The sequence below is a fragment of the Charadrius vociferus genome, unplaced genomic scaffold (assembly GCF_000708025.1).
Source record: "Charadrius vociferus isolate BGI_N301 unplaced genomic scaffold, ASM70802v2 scaffold337, whole genome shotgun sequence".
NCBI classification, from domain to species: Eukaryota; Metazoa; Chordata; class Aves; order Charadriiformes; family Charadriidae; genus Charadrius; species Charadrius vociferus.
In genome coordinates this window covers 748232-763188 of record NW_009649049.1, presented here as the reverse complement: position 1 = coordinate 763188, position 14957 = coordinate 748232, and the positions used below count along the sequence as shown (strand labels likewise).

Below are 14957 nucleotides of genomic sequence, written 5' to 3'. Positions count from 1 at the left end.
GACAAGTCCCGGTGTGCCTTCCCTCTGGCTCCCAGAAACACACGTTCCTGTCAGCTTCCCGCTTGCATGACCTGTCTGCCTCTCTGCGTTTGTTCAGCTCACTAACTCAGCAAAACCAGAAGGAATGGATTTCTGTTGGTGTGCAAGCTGAATTGGTTCAAATGAATAAATAAATCATGCTGACTAATTCTGGAATTGTAACTTTGATAAGAATGATTCCTGTGCTTTACTTGGTAAGATTAACAGAGAAATCAAGATATACAAGATTTGAAATAAGAACTGAAAATCTCAAGGGGTAACTAATTTCCTGTTAGTAAGTGAATTTCTCTGAATGTACTGGTATGTTCTTCTGCATATTTGCAAAAAATAGAAATAAAAAATCAATTTTTGTGCAAAAAATTTGAATGTAAAAAAAATCTTATTACAAATACGGAAAATACTCAGTGTTCCTGAGAAATAAATACCTTGATTTTTTTTTTTTTCTTTTCTATTACAAATTTCTGTGGAATTTATCCTATAGTTTACAATTAAGCGAGGAAAATGATTAAGAAAGTTTTGAGTGTTTTATGAGCCTAGTTATAAAGATGAATCAGATTTATTTTTTTCTTCTGTGGTAAAATATACTGATTGCAGAAATCTTGATGTTGCGTAGAAAAACCTTGATTTTAGACTGGTAAATATGTTTTATTTACTTTATATATCCTGAATAATAAAACATATACACTGGCATATTTTTGCAAAACCTTTTTCTGCGGCCTAACACAGCACAGGCACTCAGGGATTAACGTGACACCAGGATAGAGCTTCTCCATGATAGCAAGAGCCCAGTAATTTACAGTCCTCTGGTTGGTCATGGAGCGTTTGCAGTTGTGTAGCTGCAGCCTGAGCCTTCTGACAGGGTCTTGCTCATGTGCTTTAGAGCAGAGCAGAATGGTTTTATTTAGAGATGAGAAAGTGCTTTACTTTCCATGGTCATTTAAGTTCTGGTCTCTCTTAAGTAGTATTTGTTGTAGCAATGCTGTTCATACCTTCGATATGTATCATTCTTTGTATGTATGGTTAGGCACTGAACGAGAATGTACATGGTCAACATCCCTGCTTTGAAGAGTTTACAGTCTAAAAAGTTCATGACAGAGGCCCAGAATCCACATTTCATTTGGCAATGTTTATTTTATTTGGGTATTTATGCACTCATCGCCTCAACCTCCTGACATCATTAAGCATTTGAGTTTGTATTTTCATTGTAGCAGAAATTGTAGAAAAGACTTAAAGGAGAATGACCTTAAAAAATGACTTCAGAGAGACTGCTTAATGTTACAGGAAAAAGAGAATAAAGGAGAATATGTACAGGACAGAGTGTGAACTATGGCTTTGTGCAGTTCCGTAGGGTTTCAGAACTGACTAGGATAGATGGCACACCAAAGGTTCTTGAGAGTAAGGATGAAATAGATAAAAGGATAAAATTTCTTTATACAAGAAAAATTGTTCAAACTTCCCATCCGTTTTAAGTTGCCAAAGTGTATGTGTTTTTAAAGGATGCCAAAGAAAAATTTTCAGCTTGCTAGATTGATGAAAACTGGAGTTTTAGCTTTTAGGGAAAAAAAATAATTTTAGAAATGTTACAGAGTAAGAGGTGATGTGATATGGACACAGCCTTCCCACCAGTGACTAGAATGAGACAAAGTTTTTTCACAGGGAGGGGAAGGTAGATGCAATTTCTTTCACTGTCATGGACACAAATTGTTCTAGATGCTTTTTCATAGCATAAAATGAGGGTGGAAAACTCCCAGTGTGACATTTCTGTGGGATGAATGTCAGCAGTAGATAAAGTAAATGATACATGGTTCTAAATGACACAAATGTATGAATTAGCAAATCGGTATCATTCCCTATGTACTCCTCATTCATTTCCCTAGTTTCTAATGGTGTTATCAAACGTATTCTTTTATCTTCCTCTGCTGGAGAGCCATTGAATGCTCTTCTGCAGCAATGTAGTCTTGCCTCTGTGTGTGTGTATGTGTCTTTCTGCCTTTTTATGGAAACCTGTGGTGTATCTTTGCCTCTTTTTACTGATGAAAATACAGATGTGTTTGGGATTTTTTTTTTTTTACTAAAACAGAATTTTGCATATCTTGAATTTGTAACCTCGGAAAATGAAAAATGGTTAATATAAAGAACTGTCCTTTTTTAAAAAAATTGTCAGTTAAAATCTTAAAAAGGAGATGTGTATTGCAGCAGGATATTTTTTAATTGCTTGGTTTCTTAGACAAAAAGTGAAGCTTATTAACTTTTTTCTTTATTTTTAGCTTCTCATGTCTGTGTTTGACAACAGCATGAAAACGTTTGGGGTTATTGAAAGTGACCCTTTTGACTGGGAGAAGAGTGGAACTGATGGCTCCCTGACAACGACAACAACTTCAACCACACCTCAGTTACACACTCGTCTTACTCCGGCTGCAATTGGGTATGTATGCACATTGTGGTCACTTAAAAAGCAGCCACAGAGTACTGATGGGAAATTATCTCCATAATTTAGTTTGTTTTCTGCAGGATGTTGAATAAATAGAGGAATAGAGGTTTGGGAGCATTTGAAGTATTTCCCTTTTTAGGGTTCCTGTTTATACTATCCTGAAAGATAGCACTGCTGTCCTAAATTTATAGCAATAAAAAATAGTAGCTCAGGAAATTGCATGTAAATTTACTAGTCCATCCTTTGCTAAATCATATTTTGTGAAACTAAATGAGGCGTCCTGAGTTTAACTGCCTGGAAATAAACCCATTGTTTTCTGTAAGCAGCAATTTCCTTGTAACTTTGAAAAATTAATGGATCTTCATAGGAAATTTGGAAGTAGATTTTTGGTCCTGTTTAAAATAATATTTAATGTGGTCTTTGAGACTTTCTGTAATAAAGTAAGTTGGACGAGATGCGATGTTTAATAATACCCATACTCATCTCAGGGGATTGGAGAATATAAGAGGTGCTTATGGGTGAGGAGGAAGACTGTGCCTGTTCTTGAGTAGATCAACTTTTTATTTAAGAGTCACAAAAGTTGTGACGTGGGAGTTTTGACAGTGCAGTGAGGCTGAAAAATGCCAGAATTTCACGTAGAATGTATTAAATTTCCAGTATTTCAAGGTAATTTTTTAAAAAAAGTGTTACAATAAATGTCAGTGAAGACATTAAATGGTGTTAATATTACACTGGTGTACAGTGTGCACTATTGAACACACTGAAGTTAATAAAGATTTTGCATATGATTCAGTCCCATGGTCACACTAAGTATCACACTGGAGTTATTGATAGTCTTGGCTGCAGTTAACAATTTTGGTGACTGTAAAGGAATGACTTTTAATAGACCTTCTGGTCTTTCACTTTTTAGGAATAGCACTGCTTCAGTTTCAGATATTGAGCTAAGTCTTAGTCCGATTTAGCCCCAAGTCAATGGGACTACAGAACTTTAATTAAAATGCAATGTCTTGTTAGCATTATGCTTATGTTTTGATTATCAATAATTGGACCAAAATAGCACTTAGATAAGAATAGTGATTAAAACTGCATTTAGTTTGCTGAGTGATCTCTTTTCCTCAGATAGTATGTTTTGTTATTCTACCAAATTTTGGGGAAAGGGAAACTGTTATGAAAGTTGCCATTAATTTTTTTTTTTAATAGAAAAATATGTGTAGAAGATTCAGGAGCAAAGTTGAGCCTAGATATGATCTCTTACAAATTTTTCTCAGAAGTTGCTTCAAAAACATTAAAAAAACCCAGCTTTTAAGTGGTTGGTTTTTGATTTGCATCTTTTGTTACGTGCCTGAATGAAAGAAGCACAAATTGTGAAAGCCAAGAAGTAAGGGGTTTTTATATTAAATAGTTTACAAGATTTAGTTTTCTACAGAAGCATGCTTTTGCTTGTATTTTTTTGTTTCTTCCTTTTAATACAGTAGAAAATAATTTCAAGAAACACATTGGAGTCTCAAAATTTTTACATTTCTGATTTTATCTTTTTTTAAACTACTTTTGTAGAATTGCCAATGCCACTCCTATCCCAGGAGATTTGCTGAGAGAAAACACAGATGAAGTGTTTCCTGATGAACAGCTCAGTGATGGAGAGAATGGTATTCCAGTTGGTGTCTCACCAGAGAAACTACCTGGATCCCCTGGGCATCAGCGTCCTCAGGAAAAAGACGTTTGGGAAGAAATGGATGCAAACAGAAACAAAATAAAACTAGGGATCTGTAAGGTACCTACAAATCTACATTATGAAGGCCATCTTTGAACACTTTCCTGTCCCCATAATGCACATAACAATTAATAATGCAGCCTTACTAATGTTGGTTAGCCAGAATGGTCTAAGAAAACAAGATTTATGGTAGAGCTAACACATTTTATTAGAGTGATTTATATACCGGGACAAGCAGACAAGCGTTTGGGCCTTGTGTCACTTTATCGGGGCTTTATGATGAATAGTAGATTGCTGATAATTTGAGATTCTTTGTAATTTATTCAAATTCCTGTTCCTCAAACATGATTTTGATTCTTGCTCACTGAATGAAACCAAAGCTAATTTCCTGCATCTTGCATGTGTAGAAGTTAGATACTGAATATACAAAAACTAGTTTAATGTTATTCTTCAGTTGACAGATTGACAGTGTAATTGGCAGTATCCATTTGATTCACTTGGTGGTTTTGTCTCCATAAGATAGGATACCTTTGTACTGATCCAGAGAGGTTCATGGGGTAGTCTTTAGAAGAGAATGCTGCTTAATTTTGAAAATTGGTCTCTGAGAAGTGATTCCTGACTCCCTTGCTCACAATCACATTTCATACGGGGACAAATGTAGCCCTGTTTCCTGATATAAAAATGTTTTGAACATGAACATGGACAGTGGGGTTGAGTGCACCATCAGCAAGTTTGCTGATGATACCAAGCTATGTGGTGAGGTAGACATGCTGGAGAGGGAGGGGTGCCATCCAGTGGGACCTGGACAGGCTGGAGAGGTGGGCCCACGCCAACCTCATGAAGTTCAACAAGGCCAAGTGCAAGGTCCTACATCTGGGTCAGGGCAATCTCAAGAACAAATACAGGCTCAGCGGGAAATGGCTGGAGAGCAGCCCTGAGGAGAAGGACCTGGGTGTGCTGATTAATGAGAAGCTCAACATGAGCCAGCAATGTGCAGTCGCAGCCCAGAAGACCAACTGCATCCTGGGCTGCATCAAAAGAAGTGTGGCCAGCAGGTCAAAGGAGGGGATTCTGCCCCTCTACTCCACTCTCATGAGACCCCACCTGGAGTACTGCATCCAGCTCTGGAGTCCCCAACATAAGAAGGACATGGACCTGCTGGAGCATGTCCAGAGGAGAGCCACGAGGATGATGCGAGGGCTGGAGCACCTCTCCTCTGAGGAGAGGCTGAGAGAGTTGGGGCTGTTCAGCCTGGAGAAGAGAAGGCTCCGGGGAGATCTTACTGCGGCCTTCCAGTCCCTAAAGGGGGCCTACAGGAGAGCTGGGGAAGGACTTTTTACTAGGGCATGTAGTGATAGGATGAGGGGGAATGGCTTTAAAGTGGAAGAGGGCAGGTTTAGATTAAACATTAGGAAGAAATTTTTCCCTTTAAGGGTTATAAGGCACTGGCACAGGTTGCCCAGAGAGGTTGTTGAGGCCCCATCCCTGGAGGTGTTTAAGGCCAGGCTGGACGTGGCCTTGGGCAACCTGGTCTAGTGGGAGGTGTCCCTGTCTATGGCAGGGGGGGTGAAACTCGATGATCTTCAAGGTCCTTTCCAACCTAAACCATTCTATGAAGAGGGATCTGGTACTGAAATGTTCTTTAGCTAGGAGAGCTGTCTAGTTTTGAGGCTGTTACTTCTTGTTTACTAGAAAAAATGTATTGTGGGAAAGAATAAGGCATGATGCCTATTTTCAAATGTGCTCGCTTCAAAGGTACCAAAGAGGGAGAAAGGAGATTGTTCTGGTTTAAACAAAGGCAATTTCTATTAGTTATACGTGTTGAAACCAAGGATGATCATGATTTCCCAGCTCTAAATCATGGCCAGTTAGTATACAAGATGGAATGCAATTGGACTAAAACATAGTTTGAAGTCACAGAAATATGTAGTAGATTTAGTGCATAACAGTGTTATATGCTCCAGAGAATCATAAAGACAGCTTGGAAGCTAAGTTCTCTTTAATAAGAGAACTTGACTGTAAAGCAAACTGAAGATGCTACCAAGTGCTGGGTTTCAGACTATTATTAAAGAAGATCTCAGAGATGGGTGTGAAATATCAGAGTAAATTTAAATGCAGTACTGGGTTTTTGAGACTTCTGTTCAGTATTCTCCTGTATACTACCCAGAACTAGTATATTATTAGTATTTCATCTGTTATAGGTGTGCGTGCTGAAGCACGTCTGAACTACCTTAACAATGGCATGAACTTAAGGACCATTCCAAATACAAATTTGCTTATCACAGGCTAATAACCTGGATGGTATTCACTATGTAGTACCTTGTCTTCCTCTGTTTTGCCGCTCCTAGTGAGTTATGTTCTGATTTTACTTTTTGCACAGGCTGCCACAGAGGAAGAAAACAGCCATGGGCCAGTGAATGGAATGCTTAATGCACCGAGTCTGGGTTCTCCAATTCGTGTTCGCTCAGAGACCACCCAGCTAGAGAGAGATGTCCCACTGGTGCGGAAGTTACGTTCAATTCACAGCTTTGAACTGGAGAAGCGTCTGACACTGGAGTCAAAGCCAGACACTGATAAATTTCTTGAGACCTGGTAAAGAAATTATTTTATGCTTATGCTTAGATCTGTTCAGGTTATGTAGTTTAAGATTCCATCATCTTTCCTCTGCCATGTGAAAACGAGGAATAGAGCCGCTGAGTTATGCTTATGCAAGCTACAGCAAAGTATTTACTATGTTCATAATATTGCTCAATTAATGGATTTCACTACTTGACAGCTTCTTTAAAAAAAGATTAGTGTTAATATATAAAGTCAGACTTCCAGCATTGAGAATTTTTTTATTTCAAGACCTAGTGGTGTAACCCTGATGTTTAGTACCTTTTTCTTCAGTGGGATACTCTAGATAGTCAGTACAGCTCATCCTAAATAAGAATGATGACATCAGGTGTTCGATAGAGGTAACATGGGATTAGATGACATGAGAAGGATAGTTTACAAGAAGGAGTTAGGAAGTAAATTTAGAAATCTACCTGCATGCAGCAGGTTTAGTTATGCCCAGAGGCATTGCACAAACATAAAAAAAATCTTGATAGAAGGCAAAGGTCTTAAAATGGAATTTGAAGATAGAGAAGAGGCATATGTATGAGAACAGATTCAATCACTTTCTGCCTATGTGTAGAAAGAATAAGTGGAGGACACAGTGAAATCTGACTGAAAGGTAGAGGCTGAGGGGGACCAGTAGAAGACAGCTGAGATGCTGATAGTAGCAAAATCCTTCTAAATACGTCAGGGAGGGGTTAGGAATTTGAGTTTGTTTGAAGAAGCAAGTTATGCATAAATAAGGAATCAATCAAAACAATAACATTCTTCTTGAGGGCATCTACTAACGGCTGCTGGAGACATCTGTTTCTTCTGTTCTGCTTTAAGTCTCTGCTTTGTAGCGTAAATTAAGTACAGTAACATCTGGTGGTAGCCTCACCATTGAGTTGGTATCCACTCACTGTTCTTCATTCTGGTAATTGCATTTACAATACAACACAATACATTACGGTTACACTTACAATATTTGCAAACTTCTAAGACTGTCCCCCCGTTTCTACTTGATGTCAGAGTTCTTCATCTCAAATTGTGGAACTTTCAACGTTGTAGATTTTTCTAAAATATGACAACAAATTTTTATATGAATCTACTGAAAAAGCTCCAATGTAGCTTACATGATTTAATTAATTCTTAACTAATTAAGATATTAACTTCTTTTCTTAAGTTTGGAGAAGATGCAGAAAGACTTGAATGCTGCGGCAGAGACTCCTGTTGCTGCTGTTCCTCCTCTTTCTCAGAAAACTCCCATTTCTGCTCCTGTGACTGCCCGCATGGACCACGTTTGGCACTATGATGAAGAATATCTTCCAGATGCTTCAAAGCCTGTGTCAGCTAGTTCTCCAGAACACATTGATGGTGTTATTAGCAATGGATTTGTAGCTGTCAACTTAAGCTCCTGCAGGCAGGAGGTTGATTCTAAGGAATGGGTGATAATAGATAAGGAACGGGACTTGCAGGACTTCAGGACAAATGAGGCTTTAGGGCACAAAACAACTGGAAGTCCCTCAGATGAAGAGCCGGAGGTACTGCAAGTTCTAGAGGAGTCCCCTCCAGAAGAGCAGCCCAGACAAGGTGGTTGGGCAGGAAACAGTGTCCATGCCAAGAACCAAACCTCAGGGGTGGAGTTTGTTCTAGCCATGGAGTGTCATCCTGCTGCTTCCGAACAGCTTACAGATAAATTGGAACTTCTATCTGGAGCTGCTGGACAGCTTCTTGCAGCCACCCCTACAAGTCCTATGGAAGCTCAAGCAGAAGGAGCACTCACACCGGTAAGAGAAATGGTCACTGTTTTATTGAACCTCTCTTTATTCAGAATTCTATGAGGAGATAGTAAGGGAAAAGGCAGTGAATAAAACACAATAGTGTAGCAGAAACTCCTAGTTTCATCAGATATGGGACTTGATTCTTGAAGAATGATCTTCCATGTTCTGTTATATGAGTGTTTACATTCTCCCATGGAAGTGGCTATTAGTTCTGCAGATATGATTCATAGAACTGGCCTCGATAAAAAAAACACACACGTGTATTTTCATATATATATATAAAGAAGTTCCTTATGCAGTGATTCCTAATCAGTGAGATACACATGCAAATATATATTTATTGTATTTGCAGTACATAAACATAAAATTGCAATAAATATGTAAAATACTGTGCTACAATGTTTCGTGTGTTTCAGGAAAAGCCTAAATGGCTGAAATTAAAGAAACAGAGTCACTTGTTCTCACCATCTCATTGATGTAGTGTTTTCTTTTGGAATTCCCTTTGTTTCTTCCTGTTTCTTCTGAAATTTCTAACGATACTTTTACAAACAACTTGTTGGCTTTTATAAATTGTTGCTACTTCTCACTTCCAAGTTAATTTTGCTACTACTGCTTTGCTCCGAGAGTTTCCTCTTCGCTAAGACGAATTCCTTTGCTTCAATTGCATCCTCTTCTTTTTGTGTTTCTCCATCTTTTCTAAAGAATTCTCATTTGCACAGTTTTTTTCTCCTCTGTCACTGATTCTAAATAAAAACCTCTTTGGCTTTACTTAAGGAGGAAGTGTGATTAATGGTTAAGTGATTAGGAAGCAGCTCCTGGTTTTACCTCTCCCCTTTTCTCAGTAGATATTGTGTTACCTATGGTATAAAGCACAATTCTTTCAAGCTCCTTTGAGCCAAGAATCCTGGCTTATTAGTGTGTTTTGTGAAAGTTACAGCCAGCTCATTAGAAAAGAAATGTGTCACCAATTACTCATTTATTATAAGGTGGGGAATATTCTTTATGGTGAAAATTAACTACTCAATGTAATTAACTATAGCTGTACAGTAAAATTTCAAATACACCTAGGTTCTTATGGAAAATGCAAAATTGTACCTTTCATACAAGATTATATTTACTTAGTGAATTATGTAGTTTATAGAAGATTCATTTTACATGATTGAAATTACAGAACTGTGTTAAACAACAGAAGATTTTTTTGAGATTTAAGTTGAAATGTTAGTTGCATGAAAGTTTTTGATGGTTTAGAAACTTGAAAAGGTGAAAAATTAATTTAAATTGCTCAGTTGTTTTCAGATCTTCAATTTTTATATTTTAATGTTTGTTTTAGTAAAACAGACAAGAAAGAGCAACCCTTAGTCCTGTACAAAATACTAATTATCAGGCGTTTTTATTTTGAAAGCCATTAAAAACCAGCTTGTTATTTTGTATGCAGATGCACTATCCCACTTTATACAAACTTGGTTCTTTTGGGGGAAATAGCTGTTTTACCTAAAACTGAAAGTAGAGGTGATATTGTGTACAGTTGCGTCTTGCACACCAGGTAAATGACCCCACTTTGGGATAACGATATAAATATCACGTACTACAGTGCAAATAAAGAAGAAGCTTCTGAGCACAGGAGCAGAAATAGTTATAAACAAGGTCAATTAATTATAAGATGTATTGGAAGAAATTCTGAAGTAGACACTGGGGTAAGATTATATTTTAGTTTGGCTTTAGAAGCAGGTTAAGAAGATATTTGTCATGACCTCAAAAATGGGGGAAACGAGTATGGTTTATGTTATCCTGGAAGGGCAAGTAGTGCTGTGAGGGCAAGATGAACGGCAGGGAGGAACTTACTGTTTTGAAGGTGAATCATGTGGAATTGAAAATAAAAACTGAACTGGTAATAAAGAAAATAAAAATAATTTGGCTGATTTAGAAACTGGGAACAGAGTGTGTCTATGCAGTGTGTCTATTCCAACTGTGATGGCAATTTGTGGTAGTCTTCCATCTACTTTATTAGCCCTTGAAAGCCAACCAAAGCCCAGGAGGATATTTGGGGGTGAGTTGTTCTTTCTGTCCTTCGTTGATGGTATTCCACTTCATAAAAGATACTTAAATATTCCTTGAGGTGGGTACTGGAACCTAGCTGTTCTTATAGGTGAGTGTATACCTCTTCATACAGTAGTTCTCTCTATTCCAGAGTCCTGGTGACCTTAGAGAGCTGTTTGGTAGAGTCCTGTTCCTTCTTCCTCAAAGCATGTACCCACCTGAAACTGTTCTTTGAATGTGATCCTTGTTTGTGGATCAGATGTTCTTATTCTTTAGTAATTTTGTCTAGGTAGCACCTTCCTGACAATACAAATACTGGCAAAGGGTCATATTTTACTTTTCTGGTGATGTAATTATATTGCACCAGTTACCAAGAGCAGGTTTGGATCCAAGAATGTAAGTTTAGGACCATAAATCAAATTACTTAAGTTTTACTAAAACGAATTAAAAATAGTAGTATAATAGCTTAACATAATTTCTGAAACAGTTTCTTCAGTCCAAACGGCTTGAAACTCTAGGACATGTCAGCATTCATGGTCATCGTGCTTATGAATATGCCTCCCATATGGATTTCTAGTCACCTGCTTCACTGTCACTGAGGAGCAAGTAGGAGGAATTATGTTCTTTGAGCTTATTCTGATCGGTTTGTTAAATATGCAAGCAATTACTTCTGTAGTGAATGAATAAAATAGTTTTCCTGTTTTATGTATTTTTTTATTTTTCATTTTTACTTTGATGATTCTTCTTGATTTTTTTTTTTATTTCTTTCAGGGCTTTATTGCTCACTATTTAAGTAGTAAGTAGTCGCAAGGATGTTTCTGTACGAGAAACTAAAGGTTCATATACTCACCCATAATCTCATTTTCTCCTGAAAGAAAGAAATTGCTGGTCTGTGGTCCTTTCATTTGTAGATAAATGTTCTTCCTGAAATCGTGTCTGTACATGGACTTACTGTAATTGATGGTAATATCATTTCTTACCTGTTTCACACAGCGTCAGCATTCTAATAAGAACGTAAGGTTGTAGCAGTTCAGGAAGGAAACCTGAACTCAAAAAATAAGAGGGGAAAAAATGTGTAAGTTATTGGCTTGGGGATGAGCAAGTTTCAGGCATAAAAAATTACAGCAAAATATGCTGTCTGTTATGATAGACGGTACCTGACTTGCTGTAATATCAGATGGTATGAAATTAATATGTCAAAAGAATTTGACCTGATCTAGACTAACAGTGAATTTATACTGGAGCAGCACTTTGCATCATACAGCCCTAGGTTTTTTTCCCTTGATCTGGTACTAAGAGCCTAAAGTTGGACTTGCTGTGTCGTTGAACCATGGCCTCATTAACTTACTGTGTGTGTATTGAATTGCAGTGAATTCCATACAGTGCATGCACAAAACTTTGCAACATACATTTGTCAGGCAGATATTGAAGTAATTAAATATGTAACAGTTAATTTCATTTTCATCTTCAGTTTAAATTAAACAACAGTTAGCTCTGGTCAGACTTGATTGACAGCCTAATACCATATATATATGCATGCTTATAGAAGAGATTTGACTATATGAAGCTATTTTTATTATTAAGAAATATTGCTGAAATTAGCATTTTGTACATTGAGGTACTATTATGTTTTATCAAAAACCTGCTCTTAAATTTCCATTTATTACAGAGTTCTAAGCAATTTAATTTTCATATACCTTCTGTCCTCAGCTGCTGCTTTTATGAGACTCTGGAAATATTTTTTTTTCCAGTTGAGAGACAGCTATGCATTTTGGGAGCTGAATTTAGGATTGACACAATTGAAAATGCCTTTTGCTTGGAAACTGAAATGCTTGACAGGTGCTCTCTGTTTCCAAGGAGTACAGGTTAGAATTGCAAAAGCCACAGTAGGAATACAAGTTAGAATTGCAAATACCATGGTAGGAAACAGAAAAATACCTTCATGAAGCTTGCAACAAGTTTTCATATCTCTACTCTTCGTGATTTTGTCTAAATATACTTGGAACAAAGAATCTCCAACTGTATATATCAATCTCATTTACAGGTATTTAGATGTGTCACTATCAGATATTTATTCAGCGGTGGAAAATGTCTTGCAAAGAAATCAGTTGATTTCAGAGTTGTATATCAAAGCTATAGGCTCATTAGAATAATCAATAACCAATGTAAAAATGTACTTTCTCCAGAATTATTGGTTTGGAACACTTTGACTTTACAGTTCCTGTTCTTTTTTTTTTTTTTTTCATAAATATTTGAGTGATGTGGTTCAAGATGAAGCAATTGTCCATGTATTTCCCAGGCCAGTGTATCCTTCCATTTCAATCTCATATTTGGGAAATTTCATCAGAACTGTTTAGCACTAATCTTACTGATTAATGCTGTCAGCTTCAGTTCTTAATATACGCCACTATAGCCGTAGTTGTACAGTAACATTTGTAAAGCCTGAAATGGGTGTATACGCTAAAAATGTAGTAATCTCAGAAAACAATGTTGTTGCATGGATGTGCTAAGCATTTGCAAGGACCAGTCAAGAATCAACTAGTTTGTATATGCAATGTCCTTGGAACAGACTGTGTTGGTTTATTAAATTTGCCCTAGATTGTTACTGACTGACTGAATGAAGGTGGGAGCCAGCTAGAGAAAGGATGCTCACTTCTGATTTTTATATTAGATTTTTAGAAATCGATGGAAAATGTGAAGATTAAAGATACCTCTTAAATTATCAGCTTTTAGCCTGTGAGGCAGTTGTGAATATGGTCTTCTAAGAAAATGGATGTAGGCAAGACATAAACAAGAATTGTTAAAATATTGATTTTTAAACCTTATTTTCTTCCCCGCCATGTTGTTCTCACAGCTCAACTCATCTCATATGCTGCATTTCTCCACTCCAAGAATTTCAAGTCCCATCCTCCGCACCATGAGCCCTATAGCCTATCTATCCATCCACTCGGACCCTCTGAAAGAGGCTGGTTTGCCAAGGAGTCAATCAGCTGAGAGCCACTCCTCTTCCTCCCGCTCAACTGGTCGTAGGCAGCTTCCTGTCATTCCCTGTGGCAACAAGTTCCCCCCTGTCATTCGTATCTCAAAAGCACAACTTCAGCAGGTGAATAAGCCTTGTCTTCATAAAAGTGACTGCATTGTAGCAGTCATCTGCAAAGTTTAACATTTTCAGTTGCTCTGCACAGTCCGGTAGTAGGCATATGCTGGTCATACTGCTATACACAACATCCTAAAAATTATTTTGAAAGATCAAGCTAGGGAATAAGAATGGATCTTGTTCGGGAATAGTCAGGAATACTCTACTGAGGAAGACATACTGTCCCACTTAAAAGAGGTAAAATTAGAGAGAGGAATACTTAAAGAGCTGTTATTCAGGTTATGATGTGGAGCACCGAGCATATCTGGATGTTCTGGAAGATAGATTCACTTTCTCAGAGAGATTTCCTCTTAAAAAAGGTAGGATTATAAAATCTAGAAAACAAATTTTTGCTTCTTTCAAAACTAAAATTAAAATATCTTTTTTTTTTTTTTTTTCATGTGTTCCTACAATCAGTACCAGGTGGATTTCGAATTGGAAACACCTATTAAAATTTGGACTACCTTACATGATTTTAATGTGAGAAAAGGCGATCTAGAGAGAGTCAAATTGCTACTTTGGGAATGAACAAATAATGAATTGTTCCACTGCTTGCAGTATACAAAGCAAAGATGGGAATTATCAGGGGTCATAGCTAATTGAAAATGTCACTAGAGAAAGGGGACTTCTCATAGTTTTTTATTCCCAGTTTCATTTCAGTATGAAAAAGATGAAAGCTTAGAATCATAACTGAAGTTAACCATAATTTGTGTATTAGTATTAAAAATATTGAGACTTGCTTAGCAGCATGAGCTTGCATTGACTAGTAAAGCAGTATGACATAGCATTAATGCGTAAGACCGTAACATATCATCATCATCATTTTACCATTAATATTTAATTTGGATTATATTTTGTGTTGCCTTTTATTTCCAATGTATTTTTCAGTATAAATATTTCTATGTGAAAGACTTCTTTTTTTCAGTGAAGCATGCACAGGAGTATTGATATTAAAAGTAATCCGTCAACATTAGCTTCTTTCAAACTTCCATAGGATTAGTGGTGAGTTATAACAAGGCAAATAAAGTAGCTAGTGTACTTTTGTCAGCATTTTGTCTGATAACTCAAAAAGCAGTGCTTTTTTCCTACAGCTCCTGGCTGCTTTTTATATGAATATAAACAAATAGTTCTGTCCTCAGTGTATGGAAACAGACAAATAGTAGCTCCCAGATGTTCATTATTGTGAACTTGATGGGATACCGAAATACCACATTCTTCATGATGACTGATGTATTGATTAGG

General features: G+C 37.1%; 1 protein-coding gene across 1 annotated transcript in view; it reads left to right on the top strand.

Annotated features, from left to right (window-relative positions):
* Positions 1 to 14957, top strand: part of TTBK2 (tau tubulin kinase 2) — a 77507-nt gene that overhangs the window by 43086 nt on the left and 19464 nt on the right. Inside the window, exons 9-12 of the mRNA XM_009887970.1 lie at positions 2307 to 2464; positions 4025 to 4241; positions 6562 to 6773; positions 7945 to 8548. Of these exons, the coding sequence (XP_009886272.1) occupies positions 2307 to 2464; positions 4025 to 4241; positions 6562 to 6773; positions 7945 to 8548 (1191 nt within the window). The remainder of the gene's footprint in view (positions 1 to 2306; positions 2465 to 4024; positions 4242 to 6561; positions 6774 to 7944; positions 8549 to 14957) is intronic.